At 38.7% G+C, this 15,317-nt stretch overlaps 1 protein-coding gene across 6 annotated transcripts in view; it reads right to left on the bottom strand.

Moving 5' to 3' along the window:
- LOC121872985 (E3 SUMO-protein ligase PIAS1-like) overlaps positions 1 to 15,317 on the bottom strand; it is a 127,345-nt gene that overhangs the window by 44,605 nt on the left and 67,423 nt on the right. For 5 of the 6 annotated variants that reach the window (XM_042376178.1, XM_042376182.1, XM_042376181.1 and 2 more), the window contains 5 exons: positions 13,375 to 13,496; positions 4,335 to 4,436; positions 3,070 to 3,177; positions 1,395 to 1,527; positions 983 to 1,217 (listed from right to left, as the gene is read on the bottom strand). In XM_042376178.1, the coding sequence (XP_042232112.1) occupies positions 983 to 1,217; positions 1,395 to 1,527; positions 3,070 to 3,177; positions 4,335 to 4,436; positions 13,375 to 13,496 (700 nt within the window). The remainder of the gene's footprint in view (positions 1 to 982; positions 1,218 to 1,394; positions 1,528 to 3,069; positions 3,178 to 4,334; positions 4,437 to 13,374; positions 13,497 to 15,317) is intronic. The other variant, XM_042376179.1, reaches the window with a different exon arrangement.

The following is a 15,317-nucleotide window of genomic DNA, read 5'->3' as shown; positions in this document are numbered from 1 at the left end:
ATGAATGGTACAATAGAAGTAGCTAAACACTAAAGGCAAAGAAAAAAAAAAAGAGATGGATTGGAAATGCCAACATATACGTGCACATTTAAGGATATTCGCGGGGGTTTCAGGAACGTAATTCCCGCGAAAAACACGGGATTACTGTACCCTGGTTTGTTCATTAATCAGTTGTCTCAGTGTACAAGTAGCCAAATTGAGCCATCATGTACCACTCAAAGGTAATAAATAATGTTGTTAGGAAGGTATCTTCATAACAAACACTATACAGTATGTTATAGTAACCTTGTTGTAATCTGGTCTGCTGAAAGCTCTCACAGCTTATCCTTTTATTTTCAAGTTATTTTACAAATTACATATTGCATTTTTTCTCTACTATTGAAGATGTTATATTAATCATGATGAACCATAAGCTATAAGAGGCCGAGCATACAAGAATATACGAAATACAGTACCTGTACTGAATAAAATAAATAAATAAATAAATAAAAAATAAACCTGACGAATGTGGCTTATCGGGGGTTGACGCATTCATCAAGTTCATTGATTCAGTATTTTATTCTCATATGATCGGCCTCTTATGGTTTATGGTACATCATGATTAATATAAAATCCTTAAGTTGCTAGTTAATGTGCTGATTACCGCTGATTCTGTAGGTCAATGGGTCGATCAGAGGCTGTCATATATTGTGCTATTTTCTTTTATTGTTTTTATGTAATTTTCTTCATTTTATACAGTTCTCTTAATTTTATATGGGATATCAAAATACTGTACATTTCTAGGTTGGTTTTAATAAGTTATTAATCTTTTCAAGTATCGTTTGGTGAATATTTTAGGCCTCCAGCCCCTAATCCCTTATTTTGTAATGATTTTCCTTTCCAGAAATGCTCTCAGTCCCGATCTCTTGAAATAACCCTAGGCTACTGTATATCTCATAAAGAGAAAGGAAGATACTGTAACAGTAAACATAATAGCACTAACCCATCAATCACTAAACAATCGTAGACAGCACTCTTGTCACAAACAGGGCACGTCCAGGTGGGTTTTCGTTCATTCATTTGTAAATAAAGTGATGCATCAAAACACTGGAGGTGATCACAGGTACTCGCTCGACATGGTAACATCATTCGCATCTTCCCAAGAGGACACATAAGAGAGCATCGCAAAGATGTTGTGGCTATTTCACAATCTGCATCTTCTTGTAGTTTCTGTTTTACTGCAAGAAAAATAAGAATGAATTCACTTTAAAATATTTTCATTTTACTGTAGTATGATAATTTATGTACTGGTGTGATCTATCAAATGCGAAACAGCATAAAATCATATCCATTTGGTTAATCAGCTATTAGTTACTATAACGCTATGTAATAAACAGAAAAGCATCAACACTTACTGAGTGATCTTGTGAAGTCTGCAATTTTGGCCCCTCTATTTTTTAATCTCTGTAGTAGGTCATCTGAGGATAACTTCTGCACCAAGTAAACAGATATGACATAGCACCGCCCATATTCTGAGGCCCAGGACACCTGCAAACATTCCACATTATTTATTAAATAAATTCAAAATATACTGAAGTACAGAACCCAAAATTCAAGTGTTTATATGCGTAATACAGTATAAAAGCACCTATGGCATCTTTATATAGGTAACAAGAGGTACTTGGGAATCACATTACAAAACTATAGCTCCATTAAGAATCATGGACAAGAGAAACAATACAATACCTGTGAGACCCGGAAATTAAATGACAACCAATATCATTTTCACTTTACTTCAGCACTCAGGGGGTGGATACTTATTAAAAATTTCCCTAAATAATTCAGCCACTGTCTATATTTTACAACAATACTCTAAACTTTAGTATAAAAACACCACATGGTGCTTAAGGGATCACATGAACGACGCTGTCACTAATTTCTTGCAATTAGAAACAAAATGTGACAAAATTACTTTAGTGGGCATACACAATCAGAAAAGTAGAAGGAAGGAAATAAGAAAACAAAGACAAAAGAAAAAGAAAAATACAATCAGGAAAGGGAAATTAAATAAATAAGAAAAAATTTGAAATGACAAAATATGATATACCGTGGGGGTATGCTATAACGAATCTAATTGGTTCTAGAACCTCGTTCTTTATAGCATTCGTTCGTTATAGGATTAATCCGCTCCAGGCCCCCAAATACAACCACTTATCACTGAAAAAATTCTGTGGAAATTGTAAAAAAATACAGGACAGGAGGCAGAGGAGGAGGGGGGGGGAGGAGAGAATTATGGAGAAGAGGTGGAAGGAGAGGAGTCATCCTTCCTAGCCCTCTTTGGTGACTGTTTTACAGGCACTTTATTTATAATTTCTTTCTTAGTTTCAAGGGTTATTAGCTTTCTCACTCGCTTTTGACGATTCATTGTTACAATTGTACACTTGTATAACAAAATAGTTATAAAAATAACACGAATTTCCACATCAAAAGACGAAATTTCAACAAGTTCAGTGGTGCACTGACTACACAATGAACCAATATGGCACCTGACGCTCTTGTTGTGAGCCGCGGTACAACAATATTCATGCGCCAGACGAAATAGTCCTGTATTCATCCGCGTTCGTTGTAGGGGTTGCGTTCGTTATAGCATTCTCAATTTTATAGGTAAAACCGTTCGTTATAGGAATATTCGTAGTAGAATCCGTTCGTTATAGCTTACCCCACTGTACTTTGGGGTGTAATATTTTATACAATCCACTAATTCAAAGCTGGGCCATGCCATAATCCCTGTAAATTTCTTGATTTACAAGAGCAACAAGTAATTTGTACAGTACATTATATTATTGTTACACTTGTGTTTTTAAACACATACACTCCTACTGATGCAGAAATCCACCAGACTAAAAATCTAACAAATTTATGAAAATGAGTATAAAGAAGCCTCTAACACTGCACTGCTCTTTGCATGGGGAAAATTTGCAAAATTCCAGTGAGAAAACAAGGACTGAACAAAAAGAGGCATGGATGGACAAGTGCATACCAATGTTCCTCACATACACTGTGAGGGCATAGAAGTATTGTTCAACTCACCTGTATTCTGTTGGTTACTGTGGGAGATATACGACAGAGTGCAGTTACATTGACTGGGCGAGATGGTCGCTTTGGTTCTACTCCAGGTTTGTTGGTAGGGATTGGGGTCTAGTGGAGAGTAAAACAATCCCGATAAATATATCACAAATAACAGTTGTACAGTATGAACAAAAGTTCACTCCTTCCAAACTGAAACAATACTGATCCCAAATAAAATAAAACAGCACACCCGCACCAAACGACAGTCAGGGTATATCAGTTCGGAGACTCATTCTAGTGACTCAGTCTCATTAAGAGGGATGAAGTTTTGTTTGTTACTATACAATTTACTGTATACAAATACCTTAACCAGAAATATCAATACAGTACACCAGAGCCTCAACATACGCAAATTTAACCATTATGAATTTGATTATGCAAAGGAGCCTCAGAGGTTAATATCTATTGAAATAACATAATAAAGTATACAGTAGTGCTTAATTTAAAAACCTTGGGTGTTCGCCATGATGTGATGGCATGGCACCTTGCCACTTTCAGCGCTGTTGTTGTTATAATGTTATTACTGCGCTTCAAGATAACCAATATTCTTGGAGACAACAAATAACCTAGCCCTACTTTAATCTTCCTGTATCATTTTCCCCATGGAGAATTCCTGTGTCATAAAATAAATTTATCTAAATTTCAGCATACAAGGCCAACTGTAGTCTACCCACTGAGGGAAAATTAAGTGAGTTTATCCTCCATACTGCTATACAGTACTATACTGATGAATGAATTTAAGAAAAGTAAGTCGGGTTTTCACACACCAACTATCTTATATCCTTGTTCTATTCGAAGTAAAGGCTCCTATAAACATAACCTGACCTTACCCAAATTTTTACTTATGTATCTTCTCTGCTTTGATTCTGCCTTTTTCTCTCTGTCCACAAAGGCTACTCACAGGCAGAGTATCCAATATGGTGTATTCTGTAGTACAGTAGAAATGACTGCTAGCTGACATGGCTCATCCAATGTTCTGCCCTTCTCAAAAGAGGCTCAAAATGTCATAGTTTTGTCCTTGTTTTTCTCCATTTTTTTAGGTACTCTATAATTTTTAGTTGAGATATGAATAGATTGGATGTAGCCACATCATAGAAAAGGAAAAAAAAAGGGATCACATTCTTGTTGATACTCTTTCAGTAATTCCTACTTTGGTGAACAATGTAAATAATGCTTTTAGAACAATACACTAATCATCCTTGAGCTGATGAAGGCAACATACTTACTGGCAATGGGCACATTTTTTCATTGATTTTGACAGCAATATTCGGTGGGAAGTTATCTTCTTGTTCACAAGTCGTCTCTAGTAAGCAAAACCTCATCTGTACCTGAAAATAATAATAATTGTATCTGTCTTCATTACCTCTCTATACTGTACTAACCTTTCTTCTTCCTGGATACTGTACATTACAAGATAATGTATGTATTAGTAAAGAGGTGTATTCCACATTAATGTACAGTATATAAAACTCAAATGACTAAATAATACTGTTTTTCATCATTCAACTGGGTGGCCTGGAGGCTTGTGTGTCATGGATTCCCTCAGGGAATAAGGCACCTCAGATATACAGTATACTGAAAGAAGTAGCTACTATTTTTCTTCACCTTTGTAAGCCACTTTCAGCTATATTGCAAGGTGGTTAGATACATTCCCATTTATACTGTAATAATAATAATAATAATAATAATAATAATAATAATAATTAACGGCTTATTGAAACAGTTCTGCAGCCCGAAGGCTGAAAATATCCATTAGACAAAATTGACTTATTACAAAGACATGGGGTGGGTGGGTCGTTTAACAAAAGCTTTCATTACTGAAAGGAGAAGGAACATGAATTGAACAAACAAATTATTATATTTTACAGCTGATGGGTAGGGTGTGACAGTTGCCCCAACTTTGTCTTACAATGCTGTTCAAAATTTTGGTAATGCATATTGACATAAAAAATACTCACGTGCAATTTTTTGAAGATTCATGCATATTTGAGTGAGCACCAGCAATATGAAAAATAGCGATTTTGCTCATACGGCATACGCGCCTATATATGAGATTACACAACCATCATAAGGGATATTAACACAAATCATTTGCCTGTCTTAATTAAAAGCTGTTATCACTAACACAAAAATGTTAATCATTCTTATTCTTTCATGGTACATTAAGGGGTTTTATCATATAGTCACAAGGTATTATTTCTCTAGAGCAAGAAACCATGATTTCTGTTCGGAAACAGATGATCGTTTGCGCTGATTAGGAACGCGGAGTCTGTCATTTTCAACTACTTGAAGGACTTCTTGAAAGCGCTCCTCATCCCTGGCAACATTAAGAAAGTCATGGCAAAGTTTTACACCACACTCTGCAGCCTCATTCACGACCTGAAGCTTGTCCACAACCCGTTTCATGTTCAAGTAGTCGTCATGATCCGCCCATTCACTGGCTTGACTGTGGAGAAACTGATAAGGCATGCCTAAAATGGTGAAGAACCGGCTTGAGTCAGGCCCACTTTCTGGGACAGGGGGAAGATATGGCTTTCCATAGCCCCCATGATTGAGCCCCACTCTCTTAGAAACTTCAGTGCCTTCATGGCAAAGAAGGGCCTTCCTCATCTCCTCTTTTGTCCTTTCTTGTACTTCGGACGAGAACAAAGCCAGTGGGGCCAACTCCTCAGTTAGGTACCAAGTGTGTCTACCGAGTGCCACACGTGCTTTGTCAACTATTGTGGCGTCATATGGGGCAAATTCAGCCAAAGTTTCGACCAAATTCAAGTCATTCAGTGGCGCACTTGCTGGAACGGGGCAAACAATCCACCATGGGACATAAACAGCGACTGTGAATACAGCAAACCGTTCTAACTTGCTGATTTGACCTTTAGTCACAACCTCGGCTTTGGGAAACTGCTCTTTAATCTGACCTGACAAAAGAACAATCTTGAGGGTATAGAGCAGCTTAGCCATCCACCTTGCTTTGTGAAGTGCGCCGGGGTAGACCATTGTGAAGTTCACTGGCTCGGGTCCTTTAGTTACAAGCAGCAGACAAAGCTCTACCAGCTCCTTGTAGTCGCCACGTGTAAATGGTTGGGCTAGAGATTCACGGAAGAAGTCAGCCATCTCCTGCTGGAGCTCCTCAAACACTCCAGGTATTGCGGGGTAGTAGTATTTCTTTTCTTTTTCATTGTACACCAGTTGAGAGAAATGGGTCTTGAACCTAGAAATGCAATTATTGTATTTCGTACTAATCTATAATATTGTTTTAGGGGTAATAAGAATGATATGATCGATCATTTGCTTGGTGTTAGAATATCTTATAAGTCTAATAAAAGAAATTCCACTAAATTTGTTCATTAGATAATAATATTCCTTTTTATTTTGTAAAGCCGACGGTGCTAGCTCAAACATGCACCGATCTCCAAGAAAATTTACAAGGGTGTTTCCTAGATAAATACACAACACTTAAACTTTGAACAGCATTGTAGGACCAGTTTTTTATTGTGAGTGAGTGAGTGAGTGAGTGAGTGAGTGAGTGAGTGAGTGAGTGAGTGAGTGAGTGAGTGAGTGAGTGAGTGTGTGTGTGTGTGTGTGTGTGTGTGTGTGTGTGTGTGTGTGTGTGTGTGAATAATAATTAACGGTTTATTAAAAGAGCATGTCAGCCAGAAGGCTGAAAATATAGTTACATAATTAGGGAATGGGTCACTTGATTGACATAGAATATTACAAGTAACATAAGTGATACAAACATGATATAAAATAACAAGGGCATTTCAACACGGTGATATGCAGAAAAGTAGGATTGACTGGGAGTGAATACACTGGTTGATTACAAGATGTTGATAATTTTTACAATGGGGGAGATTGGGCTGTTCTTATAACGATCAGTTCGTGCTCGTATGGGCTGGATGTGGTTGTGGTGTCGAACAGCAATTCACGGACAAAGGATCTTGGGTGGAAGTAAGACCCGGTGTCGAGGATGGTGCAGAAGCTTCTCACCAAATTTGCAGATGAGGTCGTGGTGATGATCAAAGAGAGCCAAGAGGGTCAGTGTGTTGAGCGCTTCTAGATATGTGGAGTAGGAGAGGGAGAGAATAATCTTGCTTGCTCTCTTTTGCACTTTTTATAGGTGTTTCCATTGTGTGGCATTTAGGGAGGAAGACAAGGCATGGGAGGCATAGGTGAGCTTGGGAAGTATGAATGTTGAGCAAACACTGAGGAGCTCAGGCGCAGGAACTCCGAGGGACTTGAGTTGGCGGAGGAGGTGGAGATGAAAACGGGATGATTTGACTACTGTACCGACGTGTTTTCCAATTTACAGTAAAACTTCAATCAACCGACTTTCGGATTAACCGTCAATCCCGAACTCCTAAAAAAAAAAAAAAAAAAAAAAAAAAAAAAAAATTTTTTTTTTACAGGGATTAGCCCACCCGGGCACAGGTCACTGACCCACATCGGGGCCTGGGGGGGGGGGTAATGTAATAATATTGATAATGATAATAATAATAATAGTAGTAATAAAGAACCATAAATAAATGCAAAAATGAAAAAAATCAAGAGTGAGAAACAATATATGTATGTTGTGTTGTTAATAGTAAGAGAAGCAATTGAGACCCTGCAATTTTGTGTAAATGAGGTAGAAAGTCAGACCAGCAACCTGGGACATGGTCACAATTTTTGTGATGACATGTTCTTTGACCTTTCCATTTTTTATTCATGGTTTCTGTGCTGGTTCATATTTATTTACTAAAGTGGTTAATGTTTTAAAGCAAATTCTATTGAAATATGAATGGCAAATGTACAAAAATAAATAGAGGGAATTAAATGAGGTAGGTTAGGGAAAGGTACTTTGAAAATGTATGTTTTATTTCCGTAGACTTTATGTACTACAGTTGTACCCCGCTTAACGCGGTTTCACTTAACGCGATTTCTCATATACGCGGTGCCTCGCCAGAACCGAACTTTCACTTAACGCGGTTCATCTACTTATATACGCGGGAAGCGGCACGGGCACGATGCGCACAAGGTTGCCCAGTCATCAAAACATTACCGAGTTCTTCACCCACCACAGCCGGCCCAAGTCAGTGATAGTGATAATTATAGTGAGGATATGGACTTATATGGACTTTGAGGGGTTTGACAAAGAGGCCCTGCAAGCCTCTGTGGTGGATAGTGATACAATTGATACAGGTGAGGGCCAATAATCTGCCCTCTGCCTCGGAACCAACCCCCCATCCCCGTGTGCCCAGTCATCTTTTCTACTAATGTAAGTGTTAAAAAACCTAATATTATTGATATTTCTCTTAATTATTAATTGTGTGTGCATACCATCATAAAGTTAAGATAATATTTTTACTACAACATAGTTGTGTGTCGTCAAAAAGTGGAGTTTGGGGGTCGGGCCAGTCTCTATTGGAATTAATCCCATATGTTCTGTTGTTCACTTAACGCGGTTTTCACTTAACATGGTACCCTGTGGGTTCAATTGACCGCATTAAGCGGGGTACAACTGTATTAACTGACCTTTCGGATTATCCATCGGCCCCTTCCCCCCATATGTGGTCGGTTAATCGAGGTTTTACTGTAGTTTGTTATCTATAGTGAAGACGAGGAGTTTAGTGGAGTCCACAACCTGGGGTGTGTTGGGGCCCAAAGTAATGGAGGGAGGTGGGACAAGGTTGGAGGAGAAGTTGATGGACATAAGCATGGTCTTGGTATGGTTGATGGTGATGTGGTTGTTGGTGGCCCAATTTTGTAGACTGTTCAATAAATCCTGCAGGTCGGTGTAGCCGGAAGCGGATTGTTGACACCGATTCCAATGGTGAAGTCGTCAACATATTTCCAACGAGCAGAGGTTTCTCTTAGGGCACCACTGATAAGCATAAGGAAGCAGAGCAGATCAATCTTGGTGCCTTGGGGAATGCCACAAAAGAGCGATTGAATAGTGGAGACAGCCCCTCGGAAGTGTACGGCTTGGCGTCAGTCACGAAGGAAGTTTGTAAGCCATGGCATAAGACTTCTCCGAAACCCGAGGTCAATAGCTTTGTTGATAATTAAATTGTGGATGACTAGGTCAAATGCTTTGGTGAAGTCAATGAAGGTGACAGCCACAGAAGTCTTTCGTTTTTCCAGATGGCAGTATATGTAGTCGAGAAAGCTGACAAGACAGTGAGTGGTGGAGGAAGTTTTCATATTTCCAAATTGTTGAGGATCTATGGAGCCTGCAATATCAGCAAAAGTCCAGTCAAACACAAAACTTTTGCAGATTAAGCTGGGTATTGGGATGATGGCAATGGGTTGTAGCTCATTTAAGGATTGTGGGCTGGTTCACTTGGACACTGGTGACACTTATGTGGTCTTCCAGTCAGCTAGGCATCTTGCTTGGCTGAGGGAAGCATTGATGATGGAGCAAAGGGGTTTAGCTAGTTCCAGGGAGAACTCCTTGTAGAGTTTCATTGGTAAGTTAATGGGGGTGGTGTAGCGCTTTAACTTCAGTTTGTCCCGACGTTTTGCTACTTCAAATTCTTCCACTAAGTCAGTGGGAAAGGGGGCTGGTAGGTAAGCAGGGAGACTGGTTGTGTCAAGCCGTGAGAGCATCTGGCATAGAGTTGTGAAATGGTTGTTTGATTGCTCAGCTGCATCACCATTAGTGAGACGACTAAGGAAGGGGAGGGTGTATCTTACTGTTTAGTCCACAGAGTTCTTTAAGCTTACCATACCACTGAATGATGCTAAACTGCTTCAGGTGTTGCAGCTTGATTAGGTAGTGTGACTTCTTTGCAGTGCGTGCATGCGCGTGTGTGTGTACAACCTCTTTCAATCAAAATTTCATAATTTTGAATATTAATTTTAATAGAATGGTCATTGGGACTTTTAACTCCTCCAGTACATCAGCTCCCCACCTGGTCCACTCCCTAAATAACCCTAACTTTTTAGTGGCAATGAACAACATCCTGAGTGATACAGTTTTCTAATTCCACAAGTAAACAGGGGATTTAAAAGGAGACCTCCCACTTTATAGTTATACCATATTTCATGATAGTGTCATTCCTGAAAACTCTATTATTAACTGAATTGTATTTCTCCACTGATAATAATCAGGGTTGGCACTACCCACTAGGCAAACTTGGTAATTGCCTGGGGCACCAACATATGGGGGTGTCACATATATTGGACAAAAATAGAATTACCTGATCTAAGAAAAATTAAAAAACTTAATAATGAAGTAGGGAATGGATATGACTGATGAAAGTTATGTTATAAAATACCTTTGTTGAGGAAGTGTTTTATTAAAATTATAACATTTTGCTCTAACGATTAAACTCAACGCTTTACTGTGGGGTGGAAGGTCGGAGCAAGATGGGGAAGGGCGAGGTCAACCACAAGACAGCGAGGAATGGAGGACGTAAGGTGGGGAGAGGGTCGCATGGTATTATGACGTGTCATGTGTAAGAGAAAAAACCCTAAAGCCAATTATTTTACAAATGCAATGAATTTAAGAAGTGTAGGATAGTGGAATCAGTTTGTATTAAAAAATAAAAAAATTTTAACTTGAGTGAGAGCATGTTCAAGCTAGATTCTGTGACACCAAGTGTATTGAATATCTGAAGTTTTTGTAGTGTTGAACATGCCAGTCCTTACCTATAACTACAGTGAGGAGGGCAACCAATGTCGCTGAATTTGATTGGATTAAATATGAACCATTCAGACTCCAAAGCAAAGTTCAAAGTAAACATTTATTTTGCAATCTTGGATGTAGCAATACAATTAGTTGAACAAAGATTCACACATACGAGGTGTGATCCAAAAGTTCCTGGACTGGCTTCATAAAATCTTTATTTTTCAAGATTTTACAGTGAAACTTTAGTCACCCTTGAAATATTCTTCAGAGGCCTCATTGCAGTGCTGAATCCCCTCCTTCTACTTCTGAAAGCAGATCTGGAAGTTCTTGTTGGTGAGGCTGGAGAACACCTTCTGCGATGTGTCTTGGATCTCCATTCTGTCCATGATCTTCTTCCCCTTGAGGTTCAACTTGAACTTCTGAAACAGCATGGCATCCCAGTGGCCCCCCACCCTCCATACTCTCCAGATCTGGTCCACTGTGACTTCTGGCTGTTTCCGAAGTTCAAGTTGAACCTCAAGGGGAAGAAGATCATGGACAGAATGGAGATCCAAGACACATCGCAGAAGGTGTTCTCCAGCCTCACCAACAAGAACTTCCAGATCTGCTTTCAGAAGTAGAAGGAGGGGATTCAGCACTGCAATGAGGCCTCTGAAGAATATTTCAAGGGTGACTAAAGTTTCACTGTAAAATCTTGAAAAATAAAGATTTTATGAAGCCAGTCCAGGAACTTTTGGATCACACCTCAAATGTATCAAGTAAGTTCTCTGTTTGGTTTCCTGTATGACATCCACAATATGCAGTCAATGAAATTAAAGGAAGTATTATCATGGAACACTGATTAAAACTAGAAAAATATTTACAACATGGTGATGACAAAGATCTTGATACCGCAGGTTTGTGCAGTAAATTACAATTGCAAGACGGGTTGAGAAGCGTGCATCATCACAAGCCATTTTGAAATTTATATGTACTGTATAAAATATAATAATAATAAAAAAAAAAAAAAAAAAGGCTGATAGTGCCCCAAATGTAATTACTGCTTTACGTATTCTCTTGACATTCCCAGTGTCTATGGTCAGTGGTGAGCGAGGTTTTCCAAACTAAAATTTATAAAAAAGCATTTATGCTCAACATGACACAAGAAAGATTTGTTGGGTTTCCCACTGTGTCCATAGAACATGAAATTGCTGAGAAACTTGGCTTGAGACAACTTGTTTGCACATTTGCTAAATCAAAAGCACAAAATCAGAGATGGAGGTTCAGGAAAACATCCCAATTTTTCTCAATTGACATTATTTTAATAAGAAAAGTTTTACTTGAGAACAATAACCTATGGAACCAAACATCATTCTTAATCAGCAAATAAATTCCACGAGGAGACCAACCGAATATAGAAAAAAGATGTTAACAGCTTAACCTCTATGCCTCGGTTGATGTTCCAGAACGTCCAACTAGGGTGTCCCAGTAGATGTTCCTGAACGCAAGCCTTTTCACGGCATTGTTTAAATGCCCAGCACGGGTTATCAGGTACCAGCGTGACTATTTGCCTGTCACGCCACACGCTCGGCCACAGGAAAGCTTCATGAATGTAAGTAACTACTTTTGTTTGTTTCATTTTCATTGTTTGCCTATTTTATCATGTTGTATCAAAGTAATATTGCTAAAAGTAGTGTACAGTAGTTGTATTGTAGTGTACATGCAGTATTACTGGAAAATAATGCTATGATTATGTTATAAATGTATTTATTTGTGGAGTTATTATTCCGATAATTATTTATATGTATTATTTGCTTTACCAAACACAAAGACAGCCAGACAGCCTGACGACAGACTGTGTGTGTGTGTCGCCGAGCACTTTTTATGAAAAATAATGCAAATAAAATATTCTAAATTAATTATTATTATCAGCAAATACATGCATTATTGGCCATCCCGGACACAAGGCAAGCAGAAAATGGCCGCTAAGTGCGTATTGACCACGAGCGCTCGCCGTCAAAACAACACTGTTTTTTTATCTCCCTCACCACTGCTGCCCCAGGAAAGTTTCTAGAGGGTCAATATATAGTTTCTCTTACTTCTTTTTTATTGTTTTTGGAAAAGTTGATTTTTCTTGAATTACCCCGCATGTGGGGGATACGGCCAGTGGCACTCTAGCCCGGGGCGTAGGGGTTAAAGGCAGGAATGAGCTTCAGAGACCTAAGTCGGAGTCAAGTACAATACTCTGAAAAGGGATTCGTTACAGTGACTATTTAATTTGCATGCTTTTTGAAGCACACTTGGACTGTGTTTGAGGAATTACATTACCTTGGGGTGATCTGAGGGAATCTCATTAGTTACTTTTTGATGAAAGACTCGTACACTCAAAAAAAAATTATTTATAAATAAGTTCATCAATGAAATAAAATCTTTCCCTGGCTTTTAACTCTAAGCAACCATTTAAATCACATTTGCTTCTGATAAGTACTATTCCACAGTATCTGTGCATTCTATATCATCATGGAATTTCTTGACTTAACAAGGCATATAAAAATATCCCAATGAGGCATTACTGTACTCATATACTGCTCCTCTTATTTCTATTGATAACTCTAGATTACAAGAGCAGTATTCTGTACTTGCATGCAATAAAGATTAGTGATAAATTCACTTCTCACCTGAACCGAGTAATCCTGTTTGCCTGGTCGTAGATCTCTTGAATTTGCAATTTTGTTGGCTTGTTGTGGAGTGAGGGAAAATGTGAATGTGGATTCCTGATAGCGCCCTGACCCTTGGGGTGCTGAGGATACAAACAAACACAAATAGTATCTCACAAATAACTACTGTACATCATTATACATAACTTTTAAATGTTCCAACAATATTAAATTCAATGTATATCTTATCTCTCCAGCTAGATAATTAATTAGGATTTCATGATTCATATCATTTGAAGTGACTATAAAGAAAGCTGTAAATAAACATGCAAATAGCCTTTAAAAAAATTACTAAATTAATATAGTATTGCAAAATAATTATGGCCCTTTAAGCCGCTGTATACTCTGAAACTATTTAAACATTAAAAAATGGCAGACGTTGGGGAAAGTGGTTGGTGAAGTGCATAAATGTTGGGTCCTCATCCTTCACCCTGGAAACACATGTGACGGTCAAATAATGATTGAATTTGCAGTCTGACAGTGTGGTTAAAACTCGTTAATCTATGATTTGCCAATATTGCTCTTATTCTCAATAAATTTACACAGATTACAGTGATAAACTTTAAACCAAACAACCACAACGATTAGTGATAATTAGACTTTAAAACAAACAACCGCAACTGCAACTGTGCGGTTGCGATTTCCTGGTAACAACCACCACAGCGCTATGAAATCTGACAATCATGACAGCCTTACTACATAGGTGTTTTAGGGTCAATATGACCTTGACCTCTAATTATCATGTGATGGTGACCTTGAATCATTCCAAAACATACATACATAGTTAGATTAATCAGCCACCCTCAAAACTATAAGAAACAAGCCCAAGATCATATAAATCAGCCCAGTATAGTTCCTGAGATATGGCATTTTATGGTTATGGCTGTGGAACTGAAGCAGCCATTTTGAAATTGCTCAAGATGACTGCCAAAGTGAGGTTACAGTGTGTCCCCACCCAGGAAATGTTTCTATGTGGCAAAAGGTAACTTCATGCCAAATTTCATAATTTCTGCCAGCTCTGAGAGATTTATACATTAATCCACTCCAATTTTCCACAGTAAACCTTTTAAACACTACCTTGAAGACCCATAGGGGGTGCACAATAAAGTAGCCGCTGTAAGCGGCAAAATAAAAAATCAATCCACTTCCCTATGGGAAATTCCCAGTCACCAAAACCTTCTCCCTTTTCTTTCCAAAGGCAAAGGGGCCTGATCAATCCCAAGGTTTGAATTAAAGTTACTGGCAGACTCATCATAAAAAATGTGCCTGAATATTATCCCACAGATCTCCAATAAACATTTTAAGAACCTCCAGCTTGACAGAACAACAAAATGTGGGGGGGGGACAACTCTCATTCAAACTGTGTGCCTAAAGCACCAGATAAGACAATAGTTCCATTTGAACACCACACAGCTAAATTGTCATTTCACTGTTACATACATGAAAGTGAAAGTACTGTAGATCCCATAGGCCTGATAATCCATTAAGGTTTGTGCCTAGATAGCACCTCATGAGGTGGCAGCATGGTCATCATTGCATTTGACTGCCTTCACTTCCCCACAGGTAAAGTTAGGTACACTTTCTCAGTTGGGTAGCCTGGGAGTATCTCAGGCACAAACAAGTGACCATTAGGACACGAGGCAAGTGCTGGTGCAACCATTACATACATAAGAGTTCACAAGGGATGCAAGATATGTAAAGTGAGAGAATGAAGTATATTCCCAAGGTTGTGACAAATACAGCGCAGAACCGTTTAGCCATTTGACACACACGTGTGGAGCCCACAAACAGTTGGCAAGCCTGTGGAACCTTGGAAAGGGCTTGCTAATGGCACTTTCACTGGGACGGGTACTCAGGTTTCATTACAGTATAATTCAGCCAAAGCAGAGAAGATACTTCATTCT

Source organism: Homarus americanus, unplaced genomic scaffold (assembly GCF_018991925.1).
Source record: "Homarus americanus isolate GMGI-L3 unplaced genomic scaffold, GMGI_Hamer_2.0 scaffold11022, whole genome shotgun sequence".
NCBI lineage: Eukaryota > Metazoa > Arthropoda > Malacostraca > Decapoda > Nephropidae > Homarus > Homarus americanus.
The sequence above is the reverse complement of the archived record's forward strand: the minus strand, read 5'-3'. Positions and strand labels throughout refer to the sequence as shown.